Genomic DNA, 22,769 nt, shown 5'->3' with positions numbered 1-22,769 from the left:
ATATATAAATTGGAGACCTCTACTGTAAATGGGTTGGTATGAACAACTGTATTGACCCAAGGTATGTATACTGCTGAGATCTCAAAGGCCACTAAATGGGCTTAACCCCCAAAACTTTTAAAAATATGGGCCTGCGGCTGTGGGTCTGATGCCCATACTTGCCCAATATTTCCCCCCAAAAGCTTATGGCGCGAAAATCACAGCAAGAATCGAGAAAAGCATATAGTTAGGGGAAGAATAATAGGAAGTATGAAGCTGCTGAATTGATGAATTCAGAAAACCCATTTCTTAAATCTACTCATCTTCGCTTCTCTCTATCTGAGAATAGTGTCAGCTATGCGGGCTTCAAAACGTCGGCGTACGAGCAGCCAGAGCCTCGAAAACGATCCTAAGGAACAATATGCAGAAGAAGGGCGGGAAGAAACGACAGTCAATACCAGCGCATCTGTGAAGGGTAAGAAAGAAAATTCATCACCTGTAATTGTCTTTGCTCACGGCGCTGGTGCTCCTTCTTCCTCTGACTGGATGGTCAGGTGGGTCCCCCATTTCACCTTCCTCTACTGGTTTTGTGTGAGCGCGCTTTGGCTATATTGAAACTTCTTAGCTTGTGAAATCGACAGACTTGTATATTTCTGGAAACCTAATAAAAAACATCAATATTCCTTTATTTTGTAAATAACCCAACTTAATAGTATTCTAAAGCAGATGGAAGAAGATGTTGCGCAAGGCACTAAATGCTGTTGAAGTTGTAACCTTCGATTACCCATGTAAGCTGTTCCTTTTTCTTGCCAATCCCGACTCTTGTAGTACTTCCTTTATTTTTCTCGGTCACATGGTTCCTGTTAATATGAGAAATGATAGTGGCCATATTATTGTGTTCGATTAGGAGGTATAGTTTGAAGTTAGTGAGTAAAAAATAGCATGATGTTTTTATGGTGTTTCAAAAAGTTTGAATTTTTAAGGTAAGGTTGTTGGTTTGATTTTTGGCAGATATTGCTGGAGGGAAAAGAAAGGCTCCTCCTAAGGCAGAAAAACTGGTTGAATTCCATACAGATATTGTTAGAAAGACGATGCAGATGCACGCTGGGCATCCGTTGATCATGGTTGGGAAATCCATGGGTTCTAGGTAACACTAGTTCATGCGTTATTCTTCTTCAGTTTGTCACAAAGTTGTGGAAGTCTTATAGATTGTCTTTCTGTTTGTAAGTTTTCTTCAATTGTGGCCAAGGCAATGGTCCTTACAAAGTTTACTGGTTTGCTGATGAGTAAATCTCCAAAAAAGCAGGAACCAATCAACTTTTGGAAATTACTGGGTACAGCATGAAACCTCATATATTTATGAGTCTGTCAAATGAGATCTTTTGCACTCTATCATCCTAGCCGAGCGAGACAATTATAATTTTTTGCAGAACGGCTTTATATGGTTTTGACTACTTTTTATTGAGACTATTCCTGGCTGTATGTATGGTACATGATGCAGATCTTTTTGTCATGGCTTTGGGTGTATAGGGTGAGCTGCATGGTTGCTAGTGGGAAAGAAGTCAATGCTTTGGCAGTAGTTTGTTTGGGCTACCCGTTAAAGGTTGGACATCATTTACATCTGATTTTATTTTTTCTGGTAGTTTTACTAGTGATGATCTGGTCCCTTTTTGTGCATATCAGATGTTTTTGAACTGATCTTTCAATTTGTATTCTGCAATTAAGCAATGGTCGATTCCATGTCTTGTCTCTGCACGAGCTGGAGATCAGTAGTTTTTATTTATGTAAGTTAGGCAGATGCATCATGGTGCATCTTACTTGGGTATTAAAGATGAAAAGAACTCATCCTATTAAGACTTCTTTCCTTTTTTGGCGAGCAGATTTTTGAGACTTGAGCAAGTATAAATATTCTGGAGGACTAAATTTCATAGGCAAAGGCGAAGGAGTGTGAATTTCCATTTAAGCCATAAAAACGAGTTCAAAAGCCCTTTACCCTTTATATTAGCACTGGGCAGTATTTTAATGTGGCCAAAAGTAACTGGGGAGTACAAAAAGAAATTGCTATATCTTTATCTGTTGAAGTCGCCGTTTCTGTGTGTGTATGTCTGCATGTCTGCTTGGGTGCACAAATTTATATTCTTCTACTCGGTTTAATCCCTCTCAATTTCAGGGGATGAATGGTGCAGTACGAGATGAAACACTGTTGCAACTCAAAGTTCCTGTCATGTTTGTACAGGTGACAAGATGATATCTTTTTTTTTCCCCCTTTCTTTCTTTCCCATTATGTGGAAATTTTCCCTGGTTGAAAAGCATGAATCTGGCTTCTATTCTGAGATTTGCTTTGGTTTCCATCTTTCTTCTACTGTGATACTGAATATTTACATGGCTGGTTCAATTGAATTTATGACTGCTAATTGCATTATAGGCTCCTCAATGTTTAAGCATCATTTTTCCTGCAAACATGAAATTTTAACTGTATTTTCTGCTGTGTCATACTTGGCTGTGGGTTACATAACATTCAATCGTAAAGGGTAGCAAAGATGGGCTTTGTCCACTGGAGAAGTTGGATGCTGTAAAGAAGAAGATGACTGTAGTCAGTGAATTGCATGTTATTGAAGGTGGTGATCACTCTTTCAAGATTGCTAAGAAGCATCAACAATCATCTGGAACTTCGCAAGATGAAGCTGAAGACCGTGCAATCCAGGCTATAGCTACTTTTGTTTCCAATCTTTTAAAAGAAAGGTGACAAAGTGGCAGCTTAACCCTTTTGGTGGAAGAGTATTTTGTTTGTCAGATGGGCACGAACATATTTGGTTGACATGTTCTGCCGAGCTATCAATGTTTTTGTGCATATGTCTTGGTTATTACAAGGAGATGCTCTCTCTATTATTCACTAAAGCTTTTGTTGCATGTATGCTCCTAGAAAACAAGTTATTAGGATTTTGTGAGTTTTCATTTGGTCTTCCCAGGAGGATGTGGATAGACTACTTGGATCCTCGGAAAACTTTGAAGTGCAAAATTTGTTACTGTTTGTCTATATGGATACACATAACATGTTTATTTCTTTTATTTTACATCATTTTCCTAATTTATCGTGTTTCTGGTAAATACAAGTAACATCTCTTGTCTGGTATAATCTCATCTTTTGACTCTCATCCGGGGACACTTTGTGCGTGAACGTCTGATGGTACCTATCTGAGGCAGGAGTAAAACCAAATGTGATCCAATTTTGGTTTTGTTTCTTTTGCTTTTTTTTTTCTCTCTCACTTGAGTTATTCAGCTCTTTACATGATGACAGATTATTCAGTGCCTAGAACGCTGCATTTGTGCTGACAACCTATTACTTTCCTGAAATTTGTGCTTTCCAGAGTCTCTGTAATTGGTTGGAAGTGCCCATTTACTATTTTCAGAAAAGAATTTACTTTTAAACCTCTGTAAAGCTCTAAGCAAGATTCCTCTGTAGAGAGTCTACCGATGGTTGAGTCAAAAGATATTGCGATCATAGTCTAGCTAGATTTAAAAAAAAAAAAAAAAAATTGATCGGTACCATTTACCCATACTCGTTTCTTCAAGAGCATTGTTGAAAGTGTGGCCATTCAGAGAAGCTCAAAGTGATGGAACATGGAATAAATGAATAGGAGTCAGGCGAATGTTATCATCAGGGAATAAATTCTCCCAAATGTGTGCTTCGCAGTAAAAGGAGATTCGGAGTATAGCGTGACGGGCGGGGACTGAAAGCAATCCCACTAACACTCCACAACTATATGTAAATTCTGATCAACAACTCGAAAGCTCAAGAAGCACCAGCAAATTAGCAATCAGAATCGGAACGGAAGCCGGCCAGAAACTGAACTTCAATGGCTTCAATGCAATGCCATATGCCTGTTGAGCAAACTTACACTCATGTGGAGTCTACTGTCATCAGCCAGAAGACAACCACTGAGACTTCCCACAAGGCTAACAATGAGCACTCTTTCACTAACAAGGTGAAGGAGATGGCTAATTCAGCCCGCAAAATATTCACTGAGCACAAGCACCAAGAGCATAATGGGCAAAATGGTGAGCATCACCACAGTCACAGACATCATGCACAGCATGGTGCGGCCAAGAATCACGTTTCACTCCACCATGACCATGAGAGCCATGCTACTAGCCATGTTCAGCAATCGGCATGTCAAGGATCACAAATGTATGCGGCTAATGCTGCAGCAAATGACAAGAAAAAGAAGGAAGGCCATGGAGGCCATTTCATTGCCAATATTGGCGAGCACATAAAGAACATGAAGAACAAAATGAATCACAAGGCAGGCAAGTCCAGTGATGGAAGCAGCAGCGACGATGAGAGTGACAAAGAAACTTCTGCAGAGGTGTGTGTTTCCACTGTGTGCTAGCTTATATGAACTGATATCCCATGTTATGCATGTCTAATACTAAAATACAAGAGGGAAATATGGCAGCTAAGAATTGGCCGTCATTTTAAGACAAGGAGACTTGATCAGTGGGTCGTATTCTAATCTCTAAGATGTTTTTGTAAGAACAAGAAATTACTCTTTGTCCGGTTGATGGTACTAATTAAAGTTTGTTTTTTGGGTGCAGAACTGAATGCTGCTGGGAAAGATCAACGAGGAGGGATGAAACTATATAGCAAGGGACTAATAAATATGAAGCAGAAGCTAAAGAAGTACCGAATTCTCAATTCAATTGCTATAAAAAAAAAAAGCAAATTGAAAATGTTTTATCCTCCTAATTCTGAAACAGTACGAAGGAGATAAATCCTGGCTTATAAGTGTCTAAATAAGGCTACTTCAAGGTTGAAGTTTCTGCAGCAAAACCTTTACTATTTAAATTACATCGCCCGTTCAATTCAGTGCTGAACCAACCATTTGTAAGTTGGATGGCGGATCCAAATATTCGTTAGCTGATGTTCCTTATGTGAGCTCTAAATGAATCAATCTTTTTTTTTTTTTTTCGATACGATAGCTTCCTATACTATGTGGATGGGGAGGGCCTAAAAAGGTTCTGAGGTAACTCGGAGGGGACTGAACCACCACCATAAGAAATCCCTCCTCAGTTTTTTTGAATGAATGAATGAATCCTACACTAAATGAATGAATCCCTCCTCAGTTTTTTTGACAACAAATCTCTCTATAGTCTCAGGTTTTTTTTGCCACTAAGGTAAACAAACTTTGCAAGAAGACACGACGGCTATAGAGACTCCCATTGAATTTTACGCGTTAATGGCTTGTAACCATACAAAATTCGTAGGAAATGATATACTACTGCTTTATCCTGGTGACTGGAGAGGTGCTCCTTATTTCTGAATATTGCCTGCCTCGTTGAAAATGTTATCATTAGTCAAATTCTATAATCCACTAGCCGTATACTGCTATTATTCCTGCGCAGGAGGAAAAATAAAAAAATTAATTTCTCGTTTTTTTTTTCCTATTGCTTCGAAGCTTCACCAGAGTCCTTGGTGCGTTAATTAATTGACCGTGATTTAAACTCCGGCAAAGTATTTTGCTTTTATATTACAGCTGGCAAGAACTGGTTGGAATATATCGCGGCGTGAATAGTCTATAAATTGTAGAGCTGAAATCTAAAATCTTTTTAATAATTAAAAGTAAGAAATTCTCCACTACTCAAATCTTAGTGCAAGACAAGAGAGGCTTTCATTTACCAAACTGGAATTATGCATGTCTAATTTGTTCCCTTATAGGAATAAGAGTGAGTGGAGTATAAATGGTACATTTTGAAAAGAAGAAATCCTTCGGGGCCTATCTTGAAATTTTATGGACACAACATGTTTTCTTTTCTTTCCTGGTGAGTCTTGGATGTTCAGTTAATTTCGTTACTAGAGACAAGACTGGTGGCAGATGCATACATGTCATATTAACAGTTTTTTCTTTTAAATACTACCGTATTATGAAGTGGAGGGATCGAATTCGAAACCTTTCGTTTACACTTTTTTTTTTTCTTCGAACCATCCGACCTATTCTCAATCATATATAATAGTAACATAGTTAGGAACTCTTTCCTCAAAAACAAATAAAAAAAAAAAAAGGGTTAAGAACTCGATTTACGAGTGGGACTAGTAGTTAAACTCACCAACTCCGACCCTTTGTTTTTCATTTTTGCTGGGGTGGGGGTGGGGGAGGGAGGTATTAGAGTTGGAATCTTCATAATTTGGCCATTGAACGAAGTACTAGTATGTGGTGTCGTAGTAGTGAGAAGCCGCAATCAGGAAACCACGCGGAATGGCGTATGAGGATTTATCTAAGCAGCTGCATATCCAAATCACCTAAATCCCTTTCTCTGACTTGGTAAGCTCCTCCAAACTTCAATCATGTGCGCCACGAATTTGCTGTCAAAAAGTATTTTCAGAGAAAGGAGGAAAGAAGGAAAGAAAGGAGGCCCATTTGGTTTGGAGCTTTGAATTGGTCAGCACTTGGACCTTACCAGTTACCACTGCATTCCTTCCCCCCCTTCTTCCCCCGAGGTGTTAGATTCTAGAATCTAATAATTCTAGTCTCAACGTTTCCAGTTCCAATTGTCAACAATTGTGGAGTAAATAATATATTACTACTAAATAAGCGAAATTTATTTTTTCATGACAAATTGTAAAAGATTAAAGTTCTTATGCCTTAGGCATTCTTTTGGATGAGGAATGGTGTTTTCCTCAGTGCAATTGAGTACTAGTTGTACAGCTTTTCGAGCCTTTACTCGCACATATAAATTTCCTTTTTAATGAATGAAAAGATCCTATCGTCTAAAAAAAAAAAATTTTTATGTGCTTCAAAGTTAGCAATAATATGGTGTGATGTAAATTGGGAACTTTTTTTTTTTTTTTTGAGGATTAAATTGAAAATTTCAAAAATCCAATGCTACATGCACTATTCTAAACAATTGAAGTTACCAATCTTGGTACATATTATAAAAAAAAAAAAAAAAGTAGAGGAGGTACAACAGTACACTTAGATGGAGAGGGGACTTGCCACTACCGCTTACCGGAACTCAAACCTTAAACGTGCTTTTTGAAACTGTTTCAAGGAAAAAGAACCCTTTTGAATTGGTCAGCATTCTTCCTTAGTTCCACTGCCTCACTATTCAGTAAGAGTACGTTTTACTTCTAAATTCCAATATGACCAAAGACCAATCTACGCGGAAAAACTCGGTTTCTCAGTCAAACTTCAACTCTCCCAGTCTTTTTCCACAGCCCCTCCTCTTTGTCAAGTATTCAAATCATAGATTAATACTCAAAGGTGTCTGTCTCTTTAAATTCAAATCCATCACTCTGCTTCTTCCTCAGCACTCAGCAGCTGCGGCTTCTCTCATTTTCAGTAGCGTCTTAGCAGTTAGCAGTTGCACCCAACAGCGTAACCTCAGTTTAGTTGCCCAGAAACAAACTTCCAAGTCCTCCTTCCAAAATCACTCCAGTCTGCAGTCTGGCAACTTCTTCATCGACCCTTTTCAGTTTGACAAAACATTTCCAAATTTTTTCTGCACCACTTCTGCTCCGTCTCCTGCTTATGCTGCAAACTGAAAACTTCGACAGCAGCAAACTCGCGGACCGAGTGTCGCTAATATAGCACTTGGACGAGATAAGCCATTTAAAGAAATCGAAGGCATTGTTCTTGAAACAGCAGTTAGTTGGGAACTATATCAAGATGGAGTACGGATCAAGCTGGGATTACTACACGCTGGTTAATGAGCTAACTCAAGGGATGGAGCAAGCTAAGCAGCTCAGAGTTCACTTGAGCTCAGGATATATGGAGCCTCAAGATTTGCTCTTGCAAAGGATCCTATCTTCTTATGAGAAAGCTCTCTCGATCCTCAAGTGGAATGGTGGCGGCTCGGTAGGACAATCACAGCCTACGCCACTGGCATCTGGCGCCCCGGAGTCTTCAATCTCGGTGGAGGGCAGCCCTCAGAATGAGGAAGCGAAGAACAACTTCAACGATTATCAGGACCTCAGAGATGTATCTAAGAAGAGGTGAATTTCGTCGAATTCAAATCTTATCACAACGCTTAAGTTTATGATAGGATGTCACCATGCTAAAAAATTCACCATTAATCTTGCAGAAAGACACAGCCCACATGGACAGAACAAGTGAGGGTTAGCCCTGAGAACGGACTTGAAGGACCTGCTGATGATGGCTATAGTTGGAGAAAGTACGGGCAGAAGGACATTTTGGGAGCCAAATATCCCAGGTGAGCGCGGTCAATTTCCTTTGTCCTCCCGCATAAAAGTCATAATAAAGCTACACACTCGCTTATTATTTAAAGTTCAAACAAACAACTGTAATAAGTACACAACCGATGCGTACATCCAGCTGACCTGACTACCTTAACTAAACTGCACTAAAATATGTAAAACACTCTGCAAACATGAAAGTAACCCTTACCTAAGAAGGTGCCTGCTTTTCAGATAAACAATCATCTACACGAAATGTAAATACTAACCCCTGTTTTCAATTTATCTGCAGAAGCTACTATAGATGCACATACCGCCACATGCGGAATTGCTGGGCAACAAAGCAAGTTCAGAGGTCTGATGATGATCCTACTCTATTTGAGATCACTTACAAAGGGACGCACGTATGCAACACGGCCACCAGCATTTCTGTTCCACAACACCCATCACCAGCAAAGCAAGAATTTAAACATAGTTACAATCACAATAACCACCAACAACCTCAACAGCCAAACCAGATCGTAATGAATTTTCGAGCAAATTTAAGGGTTAATACTGGGGATTCAGAGGCTAAGGAGATTGTATCCCCCTTCTCTTTCCCTTCAGCAACACATATGGATGATGAAAGTCAGCTCTTTCCAATGTCAGCACTTGTTGATGAAAACATCTTGGGGACTTATTCTCCATCCTTTGTCTCTCCAGCAACATCTGGATCGAACTACTTCTCGATGTCACCCTGCCACATGGCAAACCTTGGAAGGATTAAAAATTTGCACGGTTCAGAATCTGATCTCACGGAGATCATCTCAGCCACTGCATCAGCTACCAATTCACCAATCGCAGGGTTGGATTTTTCAATTGATTCTGTTGAGCTAGACCCAAATTTCCCATTCAATGCGCCTGGATTTTTCACATGATCCCAGGCTTGAATGTAAAAGGAAGAGGCGAATAGGCAAACAAACTGGCCATGCTTCTAAAATGGATAATTTGAGCAACTAATCTTTCCCATTTTCACAAGTAGAATGAGAATGTGCCTGTACAAATTTGTACGTCAGCTAAATAATGCTAGCCAAGGTAGTATCCAGAATTGTTTAGTTATTTAGCCAAGAGAGTATCTAAAATTGTTTATGAACCTAATAATATAGAGGCCAATCTCTGAGTACAGGGGCCATAGCTATAACATTCCCATCTAGCCCATCTAGCAGTTAAGCTCTAGAAATGTTCTTTATGAATAGACCAGTGTTCCTGAGAAGCTTAAGAATCTTACTAACCACTAACCAGTCGCATTGGATTGACAACTTCTTGACAAAGGCTTTGCCGCCAACTGCTTCCTAGTATGTTGGTATCCATGGATATTGCCTTCAATTTGCAGGCCTTCACTGAACAGAAGTTGCTCTTGTTTGCCAAGAATTAAGCTAAGAGTTCTCAGATGAACACAGATTATTTAATATGTATTTTCTTTTCTGTTTAGGTGTGTTCATAGGCCTTTCTTTAGCTAGCATAATTGCTCAATTATGTGCATAAGCGCTTGAGAATTAAAAGATAAAGTTGCTCCAGGGAAAGGAGATCAAAAATTCTTCGCATGGCACTATTTACGGTACCTGATATGAAAAATGTAACATGATTAATATTTTCTTCTGTCCTTTCTGAAGGGTGGATGGGGTTTCGACTCCATTAATATTATCTCAGGATGATTATTTAAACACGATACAGAATCAACCTGGAAAATTAGGTTCACAACCAAATTGCATGATTTTTGCAAACAGCAGACTGTCAATACTAGATCAAATGTATGCCAAAAGTTGTCCAAAGACAGAGGTGACGGAATTAGCTACGTATAAACATTGGCAAGGATAAGTATCCAATATAAAATGTCCGTTCTCTTAAAATTTGACATTGGATGACTTTTCCGTTTCAATACCAGAAGCCAAACTAGAGGAGGTTTCGTCTGCATTTTTCAACTTTCGAAGAGCTTGCCTCAGCCCAAGAACAACAAACAAGTTGGATAAAGTCAGCAGTGACTCAGCTCCACCATGCAACCAATCTACATTGGACAAGGAAGTTCCATATTGCACCTTTGCTGCTCAAGAGCACAAAATTTAGACAATTTTAGATTATGAGGAAGGTGTACTTGATTTGCATCAAAAATTTTGATAAGGGACAGTAGTTACCATATATTCCAGCTGGGACTGGCAGAAATAACCAAGAAGCAAAATGTTAGTGGTGTGGAATACTAGCTCTTGGTAGCAAAAATATGAAGCATAGGATGGCAAAAGCAATTGCAGTCAATTTAATGGTAAGAAACTTCACTCAACATAGCGAACATTGTTCACTTTCCAAGCGGTACACTAAGTCAGGGAACTGATTGTTTAATTCCAGATGTTGAATCAGAAAACATAAACAAGTCACTAGCAACTCATACCTAGTTTAGATTTGTTATAGTCATAATAGATAAGAAGGACATTCGGAATTAGAAATCAAAAGAGCAGAACCATTTGATTATTTGTTAATACAGTTATAGTCGGCAAAAGGATTTAAGTATTGATGAATATGATAGATGGCTTTCTTTTGAAAAGACTACGCGGAAAAGGGGGAAAGAGTCGAAGCCTATTTTTCTTGAAATGACAAAGGGATAATTGCAACTTTCTTCGTGTTCACACCCCAAAGAAAACACAAGAAATTCAGTGACAGGAAAAGAGCAAGAAACTCACTGGTGGCACCAACAAAGGCAAGCAGGAAATAGAATCCAAAAAGAGTGAGTTTTGGGGCAGACTTGGATTTGGTGATGTAATACAAGAAACCAATGTAGGGGAAAAGAGATAAAGCAAAGAGCGGTGGAGCTATGCTTTGTGAATCAACATTAGGTGCCCAGGGATCCACTGGCAAAAGAAACCCACCACACACTACAAGTCTCGCTCTATTTGCCAAAAATCTCCTGCCAAACTTGGATTGTTTGATTTTACAACCAAGATTTGTCTGAGAAACGCTAGTCCGAAGTGAGTAAGAATAAGAAGAACCCAGTGACAATTTGGGGCTCTTCAAACTCCAGAGAGGTTGTACGGAGTTCATCGCTGATATCATTCTTGCACAACGCGTAGTTTTACGGTAGTGTATCTGCAGTTCTGCGTTGGAAATTAAAGGGTGATATTGAGGAAAATTGTGTCTTTTTATTTATTTATTTATTTTTTGGAGGAAAATTGTGTTGGATATGAGCAGCCTTATCCTGTTTTGGAGAACTTAAATGGCCGGAGGGAAGCCAGTAGGCCCAAATGCCCAGGTGCCAAAAGCCCAAAGGTTGGAATCAGATGAGAAAGACATTGCCGAGTCCCTTCCGGGCAAAGTCATTCAACATGATTATAGAATTTTTATATGAAAAGTTCTACTACTGCTTATTATTGGTGAAAATCAAGAAACAAATGGAATCGGTGCCGGTGCCGGTGCCGGTTAAGGTCATTATAATGTGGTTCGCCTGTGATGTAGGAAAGAAGAAACTTTAGTCGGACAAAGTGTATATCTTGCTCCTGGCACATATTAAGGCACAAAGAAAAATTAAATGTAGAAGTGCCACATTCTGAGGAGAAAGTGGAAAAGGAACATGCAGCAATACTGTCCATCGTCCTATGAACTCAAACAAAACCCCATTTAACTACTAAGTCCTAATTACTGATCCCTGCTCACTCACCTAAATACCTGTCTGCCGGTGGCTGGCTGAAACATGACCAAACCTTAAAAAAACCCAAAAAAAAAATAAATTTGTAGACTTTCAGACCAACGATTGCAATTAACAATTGAATGACTTGTAAGATTGAAATCTTCTCCCCCGAAATATGTACCAGCTAATTAGGCAGACTAGGAACTTGGAACTCGACCAGCACTGCTTTTCATCTGATTAGCGCGATCAACAACCTTCTTTTTCATCTCTTCCATATCTGCCATAAGTCGTTCAAGTTCATCAATCTCTAGATCATCAACTTTTGGCAAATTCCATGAGGCCATCACCTTTGACTTCGCCGCTGCTGCATGCCCCTCCACTCTCTTCTCCCCTTCTTGATTACTACTGTTATTGTTGTTGTTCTTCAACACCAAACCCTTCTCCTGACCAGCCTTCCCTTCGTCAGATCTTTCAGGAGTCTCTTTTTCATCTGCAGGTAGTGATAAAGACAAAGCCAGACTCACCTCCCGTTTGTTCTGATGGTGATCGCCTGGAGAAGTTTCGTTTTCTTGATGATTTTCATCAGGTTTCTGGGCCCTGTCGGCCATGTAACGCTTCAGGACGGAGTCAACTGTGGGATGTCCCCAGGCATACATGTTGCCGGCCAGGGAAAAAGTGATGATTCCAATCTCATAATTGCTAATATTGCAAAGTGCACTGGCTTTCTTGAACAGCCCTTGCCGCCTTTTCGTGAAAGTCACTTGTCTTTTTGCTTTATCCTCAATTTTCACGATGTCCACTTTCTTTCTCACCATCTTTAACGTTTCTTGATCACAGAGAAGAATGGGGAGAAAAGTTTGTGGAGGCAGAGAGGAGGTGTCTATACATATATGTAGGGATACGTGTGAATGCAATGCAATGTAAATCAGCAGATTCGTCGAATCCCTACTGATTCTGGAATTCTAACTTTCCTAAAACAGGTTTGCTGCTTCTTTCCCGGTGTTCTAGTAACAATCAACCAAACATCCTTGTTCATATCTAGTCTCTAGTCGCTGGAACAAGCATACAGAAGAAAGCTCAGCCCAATTATTTTGGGCATTAAGATGATGGGCTTACAATTGAGGATAAAATCAGACACCAAAGCACTAATTACGTAAAACATACATACTATGGATTTACAATGAACACTTTTGCTAGACTCCTACGGGCATCAGGATTTTTAATGGGATTAGCTTAATACTTTATTTTAGGCATGTATAAGATTTATGCCATTGGCTCAAAAACATTTCGTGTGATCTCATGAGATTACTACGTGGAAGACGAACACACGTATGAATAAATCTTATATATATTGATAGAATATAAATTATCACTTTTAGATTCATCATACATGTGGCGCTACTTAGGTTAATAATACAATACACTGTGAGACAGTGTATATATTCTTATAGTATAGAAGATTAATCTAAAAGATAAATAAGATAACTTACTTTTTACTTTGATTTAATGTTTTACCATATAACTCCAATATGGTTTAAAAATTTATACACAATCCACCCATGGTCTAGGCTAAAAACTAAATGTCAAAGTCAAACTAATAAATTAACTTTTTACCACTTTTTTTTCTTTTTTTGTCCAAATACCAAAAAAAAAAAAAAAAAGAAAAGGACATAAAAATAGATAAATAAGAAATAGAAAAAGTTAAATCTTTAAAAGAAAATATTATTGTATGATTTTAAACCAAATCTTTAATAGTATTCTCCATTTGTTATTTATCTATTTTTTTTCCTTTTTTTTTTTTTGTATTTGGAGAAAGTTAAGATTTAATAGGCCAAAAGTACAATCTTTCAAAATCATCTCTTACCTTCCCAAAGGGAAAAAAATAAAAATAAATAGACATGAAAAGAAAAAGAGAAAAAATAGTAGTGGAAAGTGAATTTGTCAATTTAACTGTTTCACTTTGATTTTTTAATATTGATCATTAGTTTTAACCAAAAAAAAAAAAAAAACTAATGATGATACTTTAACTCAAACTGTGATGGGACTATGTATAGGTTTTTACACTATGGGGGGTAATATGATAAATCACCAAATCACATGCGGGTAAAAAATGATTTACCCAAGTAATATGCTTGTTTGAAGGACGGTTTTACACTGGTATTTGATATAAATTCATTGCTGTTTGTAGAAAGTAGAAAAAAATTTACTACATTACCTAAGCTAGTTTGTACAAGTCGTTGAGCCATAAGAGATGATGGATAGCGGAATTGGAATTTGATCAAAGGCGTTGTTGATGGTCTCCGTTAAATGTTAATGGTTAAATTCAACCTTTCTAAAGGTTAATTTGTATTTCTTTTGTTTGCATCATCTGAAAAGGCAAAAACATTGGTTCCTGCATATTGTGCAACAGAAGGGGGATAAAGTATAAAAATTTCCAGTGATTGTGTATCTAGTAAACTATACTTCCAACAGGAAATTGTAAGGGCTTGTAGTGATTGTGTTACAAGGTTTGCAGGAATTGCAGCACACTTGCAGTCAACCGAAGTAAAATTTACAAACTGACGGTGTTCAAGAAATTGCCATTTCCTTCTTTAAAAACAAATTTCCAAAACAAATTCACAACAACAATTTTGTACGAAGATTCAAGTAGTCGGGAGCACACCATTTTTTTACTTTTTTTTTTTGGTAGTCAGATGTCAAAATTAGACGATTCATTCTGCATAAAGAGTTCTACCTTCTGTTGTTTCTTGCTTTTGCTATCTCCAATTTTTTTCCAGTACCGTTATTTTTGCATTGGCTTGGCCTAATAAAAGATCTTTGACTCCTTGTATTCGAACATATATATCCCAATTTAAGGGAGGATTGAATTGAGTGATAAGATGGAAAGAATTATAAGTAGGAGATCCTGAAATCAAGCCTTCCACTTACGGAAAAAATCCCAATTTCCTGAATTTCGTCAAATCCATCAGTACCATCGATCTCCTCTTCCCCAATATCAAGTAGATCACGTTATAGTGGACAAAGTAGAATGGTCCCAACTTCTCCAGTTGCCTGGTTAAAGCAATTATCATCGCTCTTGTAATTACCATGTAAGTGCCGTGAAAACTACACTTGCAATTTTACAGTCAAATATTAGCACAAGTGCCCCCAATCCAATTCGAATCCAAGAATTACAATCCAAGAGGAGTCAGGAGGACGAACAAACCCAAATTCTGCATCTATAACAGTGAAGCAAACTAACTGGTTGGCTCAAATAGAGCCTGCTCATGCCAAACCCCATTTAGGTTAGATTGCCATAACTTGACAACTCCATCGCTGCCGGTGGTGGCCAATGTCATTCCGCTTATGTCCCACTCCATCTGCCAAACCTATACAAGAAATATAATGTTTTTGTCAACCCAAAAATAACTGGTGTGCCAGGTGAGCTGGAGGTTAAAGATGCAAGGATAAACAATTCAATGTAAAACATTTCACAGTTCATACGTGCCAACTGACAATAAGATTTAGTAGAGAAAAATTTGTAAAGATTGGTAAAAGGTCCACAGTCACAAAAGCATTGCAAAACCATATTGGGATTAGAGTGCAATATGATGTCACACCCAAAAACCAGAAAAATTGCACAAGTAGTTTCATACCACTATTCAGAATTGCTATCTAACCCCTGAAAGGAAAATGACATCGGAGTACATAAGCTTTAGCAAATGGTACCTCGCCATTATGACCTGAGAGCAAGGCAACCCTCTCCACGGAGAGCCTCCCATTAGGATCATGGTTTGATCCGACATGCCACATCGAGATTCCCTTGCAAGTTGCAACTGCTATCACTTCATATGGCCTGCACAAAGTACAATGCTCTTATCCGCCATCATTAAACTTGAATATTTTAATCTGATTCTTATTCCAATTGCACCAATTAAGTAAAGGATCTGAGGTCCAGTGAGATGATAAAGTCCAGACTCATGTCTTGTTAGCATATGGTAGTTTCGGCTAACTAATAATGTGTTATGGTAGTCCTTGCAGCTTTATAAATGGTTTAATGTGCTCCACAATTTCAAATTATTAAATTTAACATAGGTGAAAGCATTGGAATGGTTCAAGATCTCAATCACCTATAACTTTTTCATAACCAAAATCTTGCTTTAGAAGTCAAAAGAACGGAACAGAAATGTTGGATCAAGTGCCTTATGACAAAGTAGACTAATCATAACCTAAAATTGTCACATCAACAAATTGCTATCTAGCTTTATCTCCTTGCTGTTTTGATTTCATGCTCTTGAAAGCTAATCTCAAATCAGAAAAACCAAATCCTATTAGGGATCTCATGTATAAAGGACAAATTCATGAAATGAACAGCTGTATGCCACCTTCCAATATTTGGTGCCCATTCAACAGCAAAAACTTGATCACCCTTATCTTCTGGCAAAGCCAATTCAGCAACAGGTAGCCATCTCTGGTGATCCTGATCAAATTCCCAAACCTGTGGAAGCCTATAAAAAGGTCATACAATGGAAACCTCCAGGGCAAGTCTCACCCAGCACTTCGTTGTTCACTCAATACTTGGACAATGATGATTTTCAATTGGACAAGATAAAAAATCTCAATTAACACATACAGTGCCACCCCTCATATTTAACAGAAATGGAAGCTACCTGATGATAATGCATCACCATATGGACCAACATATGTGCATTTCATGCAATAAGAACTATGGGACATTTAAGTCATGCACAAGCTTAACAGTTAAACAATTGACAGGATCCTCTTCATACAACAAACAGCACACTGTGAGAAACTAAGCATTTGTAACTAGTTATTCTAATAATAAACTATGTGAACAAACAAGTTTTGATGCTGAATATCAAACAGGTAAAAGAGTCAAAACCTTATGTTTCCATCAAGTGTCTGTAGCGTGAGGTGAAGAAAGAAGGAAGAAAGAATCTGTAATACCTTAGAGGAATTGAGTTGCGGAATATCTGAATTGAAACCCAAAACAAAGCTTGACTGCTGGAGTTCACCCCTTTGAGGATTCCAACACACTGCTGCAGACAAGCACAAAGGTCTACCAAATTTGGATGTAGATTCAATGACATTCTGAAATTCAGCCTACAAGGACAATATTCAGACCCACCATTCTCAAAAGATCAAAATATCATGTTTGTTAATGTGAATATTAAAAGTCTTCCAGCACATACAAGTATTAGGATCTGAGGGTGCAGGGGGCAGGGGAAATCTACTCAATACTTGAACCATGAATATTATTGAAACAAAAGAAGGAAAGAGAGAATAAAGGGAAAAAGGAGAACAATTGCTATAAGACACAAAAGCCTTGGAACTCCAAAGCCAAAAGAAATCGCAGCAATACTTGCTGTGACTAGTTTGCAGTAATATAAAGTAATTAAGTGATATAGAACAACCACCTGAAGTTGCCAATTTATCAAATCCAGGGGATCAAGGAGATCAAAGATTTTCACTTGACCATCTGAGTATGCAGCAACCTGGAAAAGACACAAAAGTGACATAATTAAGCAACTTGTTGCACATATGGAATAAATAACAGCAGGAATGAAAAAAAAACTTAAATTTAAATTAGTTATATTAGCTAAGCCACAGCAGTTCAATCATAAGATAAGAATGGAGATTAGCAGAACTGTAAATGTTTTGAACTCCAGGAGGGGGGCAGAAGTCAACTCTTTCTTGCAAAAACTCCTTTAAGAAGATACAGGGGGAGTAAAGAATGAGTAGCATAAGAATGGCAGAGTCATGGAATATGTCTCTCCTTATTCATTCAATAGGGCAGGGCTGAACGATTCCCTCATCCTGTTAGAAAAATTCTGGCTAAATATACATCAGAGCATCGCATCAGGAGTTCTACTATTAGACCATTTCCTTTTGGTGATTAATTAAGTCCATTGAAAGTCACAAAAATCATCCAAAGGTTCCTTAATGAGAAATAGGAAGCCAGCCACAGATGTATATACAGCAGAAACAACACTGCATTGTCATTAAACTGGTGCATATACACCCTGTACCTCAGAATTGAGCGTACAAGAACTCTACTTGTTGAGTGCTGCAAGTAGACAATTACAAAGGTTTTACTATAGGAAGATCATATCGGGTAGCATCTCACTTTCAGAAGCTACCCTTCTTTCCTTCCAGACATACACATGACTAATACAACTTTATCAGGAACATTTATTATCAATATTCATAAAAGAAGCTTTGTGTAGTGAATGGAAGGATAACAAGTCTTTTCTTCCAGATGTACCCAAAAAAACAATGCAACCTTATCAGGCACTACAAATTCTTGAACAATAACCTACAGAATAATGACTTAATATAGAGTAGAAAAAGCACTCAACATATGTAGTCTGTGTTCATATCCCTATAAACTTACTTTTAAGTACCATTAAGTGAACAACAAAGCATTCACTCACTGGCTAATTGGAGTTTTTCCTTCAACAACAAATAAAACCCAAAAAGAAGGGGGCCACTTACAAGCCACACACTGATGCAGAACCAAAAAACAAGAAGGGGGCCACTTACTAGGCACATAGTGATGCAGAAAAATAGAAAAACCTTACAAGTTATTTCGGCTCAGAAATTGGAATTTGTAATTCCCATTGCCCCACTACTAGAAATTTCAATGCAGAGTTGCAATTGTTATTAAATATCCAGAAACAGTTTCTCAATTTTTTCAAGTACAATATACAGTGTCACTGCAAACAAGGCTTAGAGTGTTATATCAGGCATGCTGGATTATTCAAACTTCAAAGACTAGGTAAAACGTAGCATGAGGAATCAATGCGGCAAAAAAATACAGAGAAACTTCTTCAACACATTGATACAGTAATAGACAATATATCTAAGAGATAATTCTATCAATAATTTCCCCATTGATCACACATGCATCAGAAAGTACAAATAATGAGAAAAGATGTTACTGGGCCTTCTTCAATATAATTACAATGTAATACTCTGCAGACTTTTAGATTTTGGTGGTTGAAGAAATGCAGAACTTTTAGTTCTTCCTTTTGCTATAAGCCCTTGTCAATTGTTCATGACATGACATGCATAATGAGATTGAAGTCGTCAAGAACTAAGTCCAAAACTTACCAATTTCAAACATGTGGCAAGGACTCCAAATTGAATGTCTAAAACTCGACTTGAGTTCCTGTCAAAGCGTTTGCACAGCTTCCACTGGAGAATATCAGCATCTAAAGAATTACCAAACGAATAGAATGATGAGAGTCAGGTTACATGGTCTAAGATTAAACATTTGATGCACTGATTGGTCCTACTGAACAAGCCCAGCATTTCAAAAGATTGTGGTAACAATTTTTATATAGGACTATAACTTCAAGGATAAACACCGTGTATTAAACTCAATAAGTACCTTCCACAACTTCTTCCCACAATGAATAACTTCCATCAGAGCAAATGCAGGCAACTGCGTCTCCAAACTCTGGAGGAACCCAGACAATTTTCAGAATGCTTGTTTCTTGCACCTAATTTGCATAAGAAATTGCATCATGTTTGGAATTTGGATCTCAGACAAATACAACATCAGAATACAGCAGTTGACCATACAAAGAACAAACAACTAATTTGAGTGTTTAAGTTCACAGAAACATCAACTCCAAAGCTACAACTTTAGAAAATGAAGCATTTCCACTACAGTTAAAGTTCCTTTTATTTTTATTTATTGCCTCAGAGCAGTGATAAGAAGAACTACACCCAGAAATGTTACTTTCTCAACACCGAAAACCCTGCTCAACGAGTAAGTTTTCGAATAAGTTTTTGTCACCAAAATCTATATCCTTTTCACAAATTAAACAAAACCCAACAAAATCTTCAAGAAAAGATGATTATTAACTTAACAATTTAAAGCCCACTGCATTTATAGCAGCAACTAGCAAATTGCACATTAAAAAGGGCAAAAAGAAAAAAGGCAAGAAATGGGTGCAGTAAATTTTTGTGACGCACCTTAAATCTGGAAGTGCAGGTGAAGGATGAAGAAGCTGGATCCTTTGAATCGTAAATGGCTAATGTACCATTGATGGAGCCAGCAGCTAGTCTTTGCCCACTATAATTCCAAGCTGTACAAGTAGTATCCTGATCCAGTGTCAGTATTGTCTCCTCCATCTGCTGATCCTAAACCCCTTTCTCAGATTTTTCGCTAGGGTTTTAGGTTTTTGGGTTCATTTGAAAATTTTAATGTTCTCTACTAGGTAATTAGTTTACATGCTATGAATGAAGATTACTCATATGGCCCTGGGGTTGGGCTGCTTTTAATTCTGTCTCTCTAACGGGCCCAGTGACTAAGGGCTCTCTTCTCTTTTCGGCATTTTAGGAGGATGCAAATACTCCTTTGAAGGAGAATGCTGTGGGCTGAATACTTAGCTTGATTAATAGTCAAAAGTTTGGGAGTGATCAAGGTTTTGTTTGATAATCCAATTCAACACTTAAAATTAATGAATTCAGTTCTTAATATGTTCAGATGCGTTTGAGAATAAAAAATTGAATATATGAATTAATTAAGTGGCAAAACTTACTCTCAAAAATAAATGATAAACTATTCACTTATTACTAGATATGATATACATTCAAATGTATTTGATTTAATAACTTAACAATTCAATAATTTAATGGATTCCAATTTTAGTTTTCAGATTTCAGTTTTATCAAACGCACCTCAAGTGTAAGTCTTGAAGTGATGCTACATTAAAACAAGCTTAATTCCTTAATCCAGCTCATCTTTTTCAAGAGTTAAAACAAGCTCGATTCCTTAATTGAGCTCCTTTTTTTCTTGTAAAAGAAACATGGAAGCCGTTGATTTATAAGTCACCCTGGACAAAATTTCAGAGTAGGTGGTGGACTGTGATGTAGAAGAATTTTACTTTTGCACGTTAAAGGAACTCCATCTATGAGCCACTTCAGCAAGTGCCTTAACCGATGATCCATCCTCTCTCAAAGCCCTTGCAGCTGCACCTTTAAGATCTTTCATCTTGAGCCCAAGTCCCTTTCCTTCTTCTCCTCCTCCAATTAGGCCTTTTGCCAAGTTTGCAACTTCTTCTTTCCCCACCAGTCGATTTTTCATCCAGCTTAACCCTCAAGGCAACCTTCCAATCTTCAGTTAACAATACAGCATTCATCTTTTGCTCAGCATAAAGTGGCCATGCAATCAAAGGCACCCCATGCACTATGCTCTCCAGAACTGAGTTCCACCCACAATGAGTGAGAAAACCCCCAGTTGCGCCATGGCTGAGGACTTGAATTTGAGGAGCCCATGAGGCTACCACAAGACCCTTCTCTTTAGTCCTCTCTGAAAACCCCTCGGGAAGAACATCGAAAGGACTTTCCACGCTTTCGACACCAAAAAAGGCTGCATTCGCAGCCTTCTCATTTGGGCTTCTAACAACCCAAAGAAATCTCTCTTCACTCATTTCCAGTCCAAAAGCCAATTCATTCAACTGCTTCTGAGACAACGTTCCCCCGCTCCCAAACGAAACAAACAAAACCGACACCTCCGGCTGCTCATCTAGCCATTTCAAACAATATCCTGGCGATTCAGATTCGTGTATTCCGCGGGATGATATTATACCGCTGCCTTGAACCAACGGTCCAACCGGATAAACCGGTGGTTTCAAGGACAATACTCTACCTTCCTTCAGAGCCCGAATTGGACCCGGTTCCAAGTCCATAAAACTATTAATCAATATCCCTTGTGCTGAATTGTAGCGGTCGCGTTTCTGCAGCAACCTTTTGTAGGCCTTACCCTTCCTATCTTGAACCGGGTCCATGAGGTCCTTCCCGTGCAACGGGAAACACCCGGGTAACTCGATTGGTTCAGGCAAGTCCCTATATTCGCCGGGGTAAATTTTATCCAGCTCCGGCATATGCAAGACCAAGGAGAAGCACGTAGCTGTGGTGGGATAGAATACATAAGATGGGATGCCAAATTCTTTTGCCACATCAATTGCTGAAAGACTAAAAAGATCAACAACCAATGCACAAATACGAGTACACCTACATGATGATGACCCAATTGAGAAATTAGTTCCAACTAACGCGCGGCGGAGGGACGGGAGCGAGCGGTTTACGGTCAGTGAAATGCGGACTTCAACAGGAGTGTCTTCTGTGAGGTCATGGATGTTTACCGGAGGAAGAAAGATGGAGTTGATGCTGGTGGGGAGGAATTCAAGGAAGGCCTTATAGGCATTGGTAGGAGAACCGTCGGTGGGGATTATGAAGGTTATGGCAAAGTTATGGTGGAAGGCAAGACGTTTGGCGAGCTCAGTGAGGGGAATGAGGTGACCCAGTCCTGGAGCTGGAAGTATGATGATGTGAGGTTGAAGATGACGAGCTTCTTCTTGTTTTGTTGGTTCCATGGTGATTTTATTAAATATTGTGTGGAATGAGGAATGACAGAATCACTCACTGCTATATACTCAATAGGTAATGGAATGAGTCTGCCTATTTTTCAGATTCCTTTTCAGATGGCAACGCATCCACCAATACATGCATCGCATACTGTATCTTCTTGGTGTTTTGGGTACTGTGCCAGTTTCTTGAAAGGGAGACTGCAATGCCTTGCTTGGATCATGATTTTTTTAGAAATATTTTTATATTTTTTAGAAATATTTTTTAGAAATATTTTTTATTTTATATATATATATCAAATCGTCGAAATATTTATTTTTATATAAATTCTTAAAAATAACAATCCAAACGATAATGATCGAGAAGAAGAATACACACAAGTACTTCAATACATAAGAGAAAAACAGTGAGACGAATATGAAAAGAAAAAAAGTCAAAAATATCTGTGGTCTGTCCAAATTCAGACCCGAAATGTAACAGTGTTGAATACATGAACGAAACGTAGCAATCACATTCGTCTTGCACTTTAAATCAGTTGCTAGTGAAATCTCTTCCGTGGATATATTC

The 22,769-nt window shown here is 38.3% G+C and overlaps 6 protein-coding genes, 1 non-coding gene and 1 pseudogene across 7 annotated transcripts; 3 read left to right on the top strand and 5 right to left on the bottom strand.

Annotated features, from left to right (window-relative positions):
- The first annotated feature begins 185 nt into the window (after positions 1-185).
- On the top strand, positions 186-3,067 carry LOC113703298 (uncharacterized). Its single transcript, XM_027224614.2, has 6 exons — positions 186-533; positions 706-767; positions 991-1,126; positions 1,510-1,582; positions 2,150-2,215; positions 2,510-3,067. Exons 1-6 carry the CDS (start codon positions 337-339, stop codon positions 2,723-2,725), a joined length of 750 nt encoding a protein of 249 aa, XP_027080415.1. The 5' UTR covers positions 186-336; the 3' UTR covers positions 2,726-3,067.
- A 681-nt stretch (positions 3,068-3,748) lies between these two features.
- Positions 3,749-4,810, top strand: LOC113703392 (uncharacterized). The gene is made up of 2 exons (XM_027224740.2): positions 3,749-4,346; positions 4,576-4,810. The coding sequence occupies exons 1-2, from the start codon at positions 3,837-3,839 to the stop codon at positions 4,579-4,581; spliced, it is 516 nt and encodes a 171-aa protein (XP_027080541.1). The 5' UTR covers positions 3,749-3,836; the 3' UTR covers positions 4,582-4,810.
- A 2,458-nt stretch (positions 4,811-7,268) lies between these two features.
- LOC113704352 (probable WRKY transcription factor 53) lies at positions 7,269-9,422 on the top strand. The gene is made up of 3 exons (XM_027226208.2): positions 7,269-7,969; positions 8,059-8,187; positions 8,463-9,422. Exons 1-3 carry the CDS (start codon positions 7,644-7,646, stop codon positions 9,085-9,087), a joined length of 1,080 nt encoding a protein of 359 aa, XP_027082009.1. The 5' UTR covers positions 7,269-7,643; the 3' UTR covers positions 9,088-9,422.
- Positions 9,423-9,898: 476 nt separating this feature from the next.
- LOC113704353 (uncharacterized) lies at positions 9,899-11,373 on the bottom strand. Its single transcript, XM_027226209.2, has 3 exons — positions 10,882-11,373; positions 10,342-10,359; positions 9,899-10,250 (listed from the first exon to the last, which is right to left on the bottom strand). The coding sequence occupies exons 1-3, from the start codon at positions 11,249-11,251 to the stop codon at positions 10,054-10,056; spliced, it is 585 nt and encodes a 194-aa protein (XP_027082010.1). The 5' UTR covers positions 11,252-11,373; the 3' UTR covers positions 9,899-10,053.
- Positions 11,374-11,753: 380 nt separating this feature from the next.
- Positions 11,754-13,001, bottom strand: LOC113705024 (uncharacterized). The gene has a single exon (XM_027226887.2). It carries the CDS (start codon positions 12,635-12,637, stop codon positions 12,020-12,022), a length of 618 nt encoding a protein of 205 aa, XP_027082688.1. The 5' UTR covers positions 12,638-13,001; the 3' UTR covers positions 11,754-12,019.
- A 1,860-nt stretch (positions 13,002-14,861) lies between these two features.
- Positions 14,862-20,077, bottom strand: LOC113703142 (protein SEH1-like). The gene is made up of 8 exons (XM_027224413.2): positions 19,806-20,077; positions 19,216-19,327; positions 18,936-19,036; positions 17,240-17,317; positions 16,770-16,925; positions 16,187-16,299; positions 15,531-15,657; positions 14,862-15,190 (listed from the first exon to the last, which is right to left on the bottom strand). The coding sequence occupies exons 1-8, from the start codon at positions 19,962-19,964 to the stop codon at positions 15,059-15,061; spliced, it is 978 nt and encodes a 325-aa protein (XP_027080214.1). The 5' UTR covers positions 19,965-20,077; the 3' UTR covers positions 14,862-15,058.
- Positions 17,844-17,964, bottom strand: LOC113705133 (small nucleolar RNA snoR104). The gene has a single exon (XR_003451781.1). It is a non-coding gene; the product is annotated as a small nucleolar RNA snoR104 (small nucleolar RNA).
- Positions 20,078-20,455: 378 nt separating the features above from the next.
- Positions 20,456-22,434, bottom strand: LOC113705065 (hydroquinone glucosyltransferase-like; annotated as a pseudogene).
- Positions 22,435-22,769: the final 335 nt, after the last annotated feature.

The sequence above is a fragment of the Coffea arabica genome, chromosome 8e, assembly GCF_036785885.1.
Source record: "Coffea arabica cultivar ET-39 chromosome 8e, Coffea Arabica ET-39 HiFi, whole genome shotgun sequence".
NCBI lineage: Eukaryota > Viridiplantae > Streptophyta > Magnoliopsida > Gentianales > Rubiaceae > Coffea > Coffea arabica.
This window is presented reverse-complemented; position numbering and strand designations above follow the sequence as displayed.

Excerpts from the sequence above, each read along its gene's own strand:
- LOC113703298 (XM_027224614.2), top strand. The coding sequence starts at position 337 with ATGCGGGCTTCAAAACGTCGGCGTACGAGCAGCCAGAGCCTCGAAAAC. Across the intron at positions 1,583-2,149 it reads GTTTGGGCTACCCGTTAAAG|GGGATGAATGGTGCAGTACG; the intron begins GTTGGACATCAT and ends TCTCAATTTCAG. Across the intron at positions 2,216-2,509 it reads TTCCTGTCATGTTTGTACAG|GGTAGCAAAGATGGGCTTTG; the intron begins GTGACAAGATGA and ends TCAATCGTAAAG.
- LOC113703392 (XM_027224740.2), top strand. The coding sequence starts at position 3,837 with ATGGCTTCAATGCAATGCCATATGCCTGTTGAGCAAACTTACACTCAT.
- LOC113704352 (XM_027226208.2), top strand. The coding sequence starts at position 7,644 with ATGGAGTACGGATCAAGCTGGGATTACTACACGCTGGTTAATGAGCTA. Across the intron at positions 7,970-8,058 it reads AGAGATGTATCTAAGAAGAG|AAAGACACAGCCCACATGGA; the intron begins GTGAATTTCGTC and ends TTAATCTTGCAG. Across the intron at positions 8,188-8,462 it reads TTGGGAGCCAAATATCCCAG|AAGCTACTATAGATGCACAT; the intron begins GTGAGCGCGGTC and ends ATTTATCTGCAG.
- LOC113704353 (XM_027226209.2), bottom strand. The coding sequence starts at position 11,251 with ATGATATCAGCGATGAACTCCGTACAACCTCTCTGGAGTTTGAAGAGC.
- LOC113705024 (XM_027226887.2), bottom strand. The coding sequence starts at position 12,637 with ATGGTGAGAAAGAAAGTGGACATCGTGAAAATTGAGGATAAAGCAAAA.
- LOC113703142 (XM_027224413.2), bottom strand. The coding sequence starts at position 19,964 with ATGGAGGAGACAATACTGACACTGGATCAGGATACTACTTGTACAGCT. Across the intron at positions 17,318-18,935 it reads TTGCCACATGTTTGAAATTG|GTTGCTGCATACTCAGATGG; the intron begins GTAAGTTTTGGA and ends TGTCTTTTCCAG. Across the intron at positions 16,926-17,239 it reads TGATAAATTGGCAACTTCAG|GCTGAATTTCAGAATGTCAT; the intron begins GTGGTTGTTCTA and ends TTGTCCTTGTAG.